General features: G+C 38.7%; 1 protein-coding gene across 1 annotated transcript; it reads right to left on the bottom strand.

Annotated features, from left to right (window-relative positions):
* Positions 1-1,229: 1,229 nt before the first annotated feature.
* Positions 1,230-5,949, bottom strand: LOC148076407 (phenazine biosynthesis-like domain-containing protein 1). The gene is made up of 10 exons (XM_087793658.1): positions 5,813-5,949; positions 5,606-5,705; positions 3,801-3,899; positions 3,545-3,654; positions 3,432-3,461; positions 3,276-3,364; positions 2,557-2,648; positions 2,217-2,303; positions 2,090-2,152; positions 1,230-1,974 (listed from the first exon to the last, which is right to left on the bottom strand). The coding sequence occupies exons 1-10, from the start codon at positions 5,894-5,896 to the stop codon at positions 1,862-1,864; spliced, it is 867 nt and encodes a 288-aa protein (XP_087649784.1). The 5' UTR covers positions 5,897-5,949; the 3' UTR covers positions 1,230-1,861.

Below are 5,949 nucleotides of genomic sequence, written 5' to 3'. Positions count from 1 at the left end.
TTGCACAGCTGCTCTCTGTGAGTCTGAATGAGATTTTGGAAAGTTTTTTATTCAGATTGTGTCTGTTTTTATTTGATTGCTTGTGCCTTTAATAGATGAAGTGGTGATATTCCACAATGACAGGGTCAAGCTCTGAGGTTTTTGAGTCGAGTTAAGTCTTGAAATGCATTTATCCTGCCATTCATTTGGACCAGGATCTCAGTGGCTTTGTTCCTGTCATGTTCAGTAGCAACGCTGCAGTTTTCATAGACAAATAATATTGATATTAAATATGATTTGATTTTGATTCGATTTTTTTTTTAGGGTCAGAGTTATGGTTGAAGTATTAGGGAAGGTTTTATGTATAAGGGTTAGTATTAGGGTTAAGATAAGGGGTTACAATGACTTTAATTAGAATAAATAAAAACTGTCTTCCTTCAGCTGCTGAGGAGGAAAATCAAGACTGGTCAACGATCGTGGATTAAAAGGTTTAATATAATTTCTATTTAGTTGTATCTTGGGCACACAGGAAAAAATGAACTTATTCGATAATTGAATTGAATTAAGGCTAAAATACCTCAACAAGGTACGTCAAAACATTAGTCCAGTTCACCAAAACTCCACAGGGGGGCGCACACGATAAATCGGAGAGACTAGGAAGCTGCGCTCAACGTACTTTAAACAGCAAGTATCATCTCCGTTACCAAAGAGAGTTAGACTTGACACATTTGATACAAAACACATTATGGGCCTAAATTAAAAATGGATCTTTAAAAAAAAAAAAAGAGTATTACTTAAGTTTCGTTTGACCTGACCGCACAATTTCTCTGAAGTTAACGAGATAAAAAAGCTCTTAACCCGACTTGAGGTGCCTTTAGATTCAACAGCCTTCGTGGACACGTAAATATTTGTGTCTCCTCTATGTTTGCCAAACAAAAATGTAAGGAGTCGCATTGAGACGCATCCACACCAGTGTGGAGCTTGTCTCTGAAGGTCGCTGTCTGTCTGTGAAGGTCGCTGTCTGTCTCTGAAGGTCACTGTCTGCCTCTGAAGGTCACCGTCTGCTGCAGCTAATCTGAGAGCGTGAGAAAAAATGGTTGAACCTAAATCCAACCAAAGCCAGGAGGAGAGCTCTGACAGCTACATAAATGATGCAAAGTCTCAAACATTCTGAAATTAATACAATTTGCGGATGATACCAATATCTTCTGTTCTGGGAGTATCTTGAGACAACTCGCCGAAACAGTAAATCAGGAAATGATGTGGTTTAATACAAACAAATGATCACTAAATCTAGTGAAAACTAAATACATGCTATACGGGAGAAAAGGATGCAATGAAAGTGTCAACATTCAAGTAAATGGAGTGAACATTGAAAGGGTCGGTGAGAGTAAAGTACTGGGAGTTATTATTGATGACATGTTAAGTTGGAAGTCACACATCAGACATTTAAAAAGTAAGTTGTCCAGAAGCGACTTCATACTATGGAAGGCACAGAAAATGGTGAATCAAAAATCACTATAGACGTTGTATTGTCTTGTATTGTAATCTCTCCACACATCCAATACTGTACCGAGATCTGGGGTAATACATACTACCACACACTACTTGCTAATATTTCTGCTTCTCCCGCTTTTCCCCTTCGGGACATGCATGTAATATGTGAACTACGATGAAGTGTGATGTTGATGATATAAACTGACATGACCTAAATAAACAATATTCATTCATTCTTTGTTTTTATTTTAGATTCGCTGCACACACTGAAAGAAGTTTCTACTAGAAATTTGACCAACGATGATAAAAACACATCAGACCCCCCTGTGATTTTACTGGTTCTTGAAATAAAACACGGATATTTCACGTAACAATATGTTTTGCTTCACAGCGTGATGGTTCCCTGCAGCACAGTGACGGCGTGTCCAGTGATGTCGATCCTCCCGTCACCTCTGACCTCGAGCTGCAGCTCTCCTCCTCGACTGGAGCACTGATACGCTGCAGAGATACACCGTCCAAAATGTTTGTTTCCTCTTAACCCATAAATACATTTCTTACACAGGAATCAAACTGGCACCGCTCGAGGGAAGTCTCAGGCGACTCGATCACTCACCCAGTAGTTTCTTCTTCCCGAGCTCGGAGGACCAGTAACTGCCGAGGACCGTGTGCGCCGATCCTGCCCAAACAAGAAGTCGTGCTGTGAGCAAAAATTGTCAAATGTTGTCTAATATTATTCCCACCAGTGACTGGGTCCTCGGGGATTCCATTCCAAGGAGCGAAATATCTGGAGTAGAAGTCGTACCCCGGCTGGCTCTGGTCTGGAGACCCTGGAGTTATAATCACATGGGTTTGATTACCAATACATTCAATCAATAATACAATCAAAAATCATCATTTTCTCAATTATTCCTCACTTCCTGCAAGTTTAAAGTTTTGTTTTAGTAGGATATGTATGACTGGTGAAATGATTTTAAACCATTGCATTATTTTCCCATGAATAAGAAAACGGTGTTGGAACTTTAAATTTCAGTCCAGCCTTTTTTAATTCAGAGAAAACCTTTCTCAAATTTTCTTAATTACCTTTCATGGTTACAATGATGCCTTTCACTCTCCCGCTGCTGTCACTGGCCAGGAGAGCTGCAGGCTTGACTCTCAGGCCGGTCAACGCTGACCTGAGAACAACCAGTGAAGTCATGCAGGTGTGAGTGAAGCTAGAAGTTCATATGTTCCATCATCATGGTCTGTGAGATGAAATGAGGTCTTGTCTAGGTCATGCCTTATCCTGAAGGTCCACATTATAGACCGTTTTGAGGGGCCATTAACCGAAACACAATTAAATGTATAATAAATAAAATAATGGTGACAATGAAAAATTATTATCAGATAAAAAAGCTCAAATAATTCAACGGGTTCATATAATTTAAATTAATTAATATTTGTAAAGATAAGATAATATATTTCTATTTAGATGGATGTGCTGAAAATTACTTATATAGTAAATATGTTAAGTATTTTCTATTAATGTATACCAAGCAATAGTTGCTACATTTTGTATTTCTGCTCTTGCTACAGAATTTTCAATGGTTAAATTTAAAATTTTTCAAAATCTTAAATTAAAAAAAGAAATAAAAAATGGATGGATGGATGGATGGATGGATGGATGGATGGATGGATGGATGGATGGATGGATGGATGGATGGATGGATGGATGGATGGATGGATGGATGGATGGATGGATGGATGGATGGATGGATGGATGGATGGATGGATTCATTCATTCATTCATTCATTCATTATACCTGTCACAGCTGTCAGCGAGTCGAACCAGCAGTTTGTTGGTGTCAGTGTTGAAGAGAACGTCCTGCACCAGGAGTTCTCCGACGGCCGCCTGTCATGAAGAAGAAACACTGGTTCAAGAAGCTGAAAGACTCAGTAAAAATGACTCAGACACTGACCTTGATGATGTCCTTGAACGCAGCTGGATCCTGGACCAGAAAACAAGTTGAAATTAAAGTGAAACGATGATGATGATAAGATGTTACTCTTCTTCTTTGAGTCGGACTCCTACTTCCTTTGTGGGTTTGTTCACGGGAAAGTCCATCACAAAACTCTGGCCCAGCTGTCGAACCGACAGATCTCCACTCTTGGTCTCAAACACCAGGTTAGAATTGACATTTTCTGACGAACATACATGAGAAAAAAAATTTTCACTTCAAAAGTGGTTGGGGATAAATTATGTTTTTTTTTACATTTTAATGCTCTTAGTCGGGAGCCGAACAATTGGCCCCCGGTGCCATGAGTTTGACATGTGGTTAAAGACTTACTCTTGTGTCGGAACAGAACGGCGGCAGCGGCCAGAGTGGCGTGTCCACACAGGTTCACCTCATTCGTTGGCGTGAACCAACGGAGACGAAACCTTGATCCTGAAAACACACAAATACTCTTCAACACAAAACAATGCAACTCATTTTATGTCAATGCTCATTGAAGGACTCAATGATTTATCATGTGATGGTGAATACATGAGATAAACAATACGATTGAAAGTAGGAAACTTGAGAGAAGATTGAGAATGTTTCATGCAGTGACGGTGAGGTTCATGTGAGGCACTGACTCCTTTAATACAGATTTACAAGTATATAGTAAGTAAGTAAGTAAGTAATATTTATTTATATAGCGCTTTTCGAGACCAGGTTCACAAAGCGCTTAGACAATCAAAACAATACTCAAAAAAGTACATACTTTAAAGATCGAGATAATACTGAGAACAACACAGGAGTTCGAGAAATTCAAGGAAAAGCCTGAACAAATAGAAACGTCTTAAGGTGTTTCTTAAAGGAGTCAGTAGATCCATCAAGCGCAAAGAGAGAGGAAGATCGTTCCAAAGCTTAGGAGCAACAGCCTGAAAAGATTTCTCTCCTCTGGTCCTGAGCCGTGTGCGAGGAACCATAAGTAGATTCTGATCCACAGACCTCAGAGCCCGAGCTGGGGTGTAAGGCTGGATCAGATCAGTGATATAAGGAGGAGTCTGACAATGAATAGCTCTGAAAGTAAGAACCAGAATTTTAAAGTTGATCCTGAAAGAAACTGGAAGCCAGTGAAGAGTTTTAAGGATCGGAGAAATGTGAGTTCTTCTACTAGAGAGGGTCAGAATTCTCGCTGCAGAGTTCTGAATCAACTGCAGGCGAGACAGATCCTTCTTGTTAAGACATGAAAACAAACTGTTACAATAGTCCAGACAAGAAGAAACAAACGCATGGATTACAAATAATAATATGAACCCAAAAGGAAAACGTATTCAATTTACTCCTGGTTATTTATATCATATCATCAGCATTCTTTCTACACACATATGAAGTTTTAAAAATCTATGATTTAATTAATAATTTCTTACTTTCTAAAGTTTAGCGAGAACTCTACAGATTTAACTTTAACTTTACTGGCTCAAGGGTGAAGTAATGACGGATAGACCCGCCTTTTGTTGCTTCTGATTGGTTAATATTGTGTCAGGCCTTCTGTGATTGGCTAGATTAAGGCAAACCGGAACAATTTATTATGGTGAAAAGATAAATATTAAACGGGTCAATATAAACGTGAGAAAAACAAATAATCTTTTATTTGAGGCCAAAATGTAGTTTTTAAATATTCAATTATGTTTCTTTTAGTCTTATCTCTTTTTTATACGACTGAAATTAAAAATTGTTTCTGGTCTTAATTTTATCTAAAGATAAAGTCCATGTGTCTTTCCTTCGCCATACAAACCTCTGTTACTTTGTTGTAAAAGGCAACCTTATTTCCTTTAGTTTTAAAAGTTTCTCCGCCTCAATGAATATCTGACGTAGTTTGTGGAGGCACAGTAGTGTGTGCCTCAAGCTTTGGCTTTTCACTGCACTTGTATTTCCGATCAGCGAAACTAAATAAGACCCTTACAAACATTAAACTTTAATGGTTAAATACATCAGTCAGACTGTGTAAAACCAACGCAAAAAAAAACGTCAAATGCATGTATAAACGCAGTTTTTGATGGATTGCGCATTGAGACGTGAGGCACTGCCTCACCTGCCTCCCCTGACTGCACGTCCCTGGTTGTTATGGAAAACTAAGATGACTTTGTGAATCATTAACTCACCATTCATGAAGTCGTCCGACTGGTTTATCTTGGTGATGAAAGCTGTTTCTGACAGATTCATCTCTGCGGCAAGTTTCTGATACATTTCATCTTTCAGATCCTGATTCACATAAAGCAGAATATTCAATTAAATATACAGAATATTTAAATCCACGTTACACTGAATAATAATGATCCGTTTATAAATAACATAATAAATGTACTCACATGCATGAGTGGACAAATGGCTGCAGGGTTGCCCTTGAAAGGCACATTCGTGAAGGCGTCTATCGTAAAGACTTGAACCTGCATGGTAAAGGTTTTCTGGTCTCAGCAGGAGGTTCTGCTGGAGTCGGTTCAGTTGA

The sequence above is a fragment of the Callionymus lyra genome, chromosome 6, assembly GCF_982586985.1.
Source record: "Callionymus lyra chromosome 6, fCalLyr1.hap1.1, whole genome shotgun sequence".
In the NCBI taxonomy this organism is placed as follows: domain Eukaryota; kingdom Metazoa; phylum Chordata; class Actinopteri; order Syngnathiformes; family Callionymidae; genus Callionymus; species Callionymus lyra.
The sequence above is the reverse complement of the archived record's forward strand: the minus strand, read 5'-3'. Positions and strand labels throughout refer to the sequence as shown.

Coding starts and splice junctions, on each gene's coding strand:
- LOC148076407 (XM_087793658.1), bottom strand. CDS start 5,896: ATGCAGGTTCAAGTCTTTACGATAGACGCCTTCACGAATGTGCCTTTC. Junction 3,655..3,800: donor CGTTCTGTTCCGACACAAGA/GTAAGTCTTTAA, acceptor TATGTTCGTCAG/AAAATGTCAATTCTAACCTG. Junction 3,365..3,431: donor CGTTCAAGGACATCATCAAG/GTCAGTGTCTGA, acceptor TCTTCATGACAG/GCGGCCGTCGGAGAACTCCT.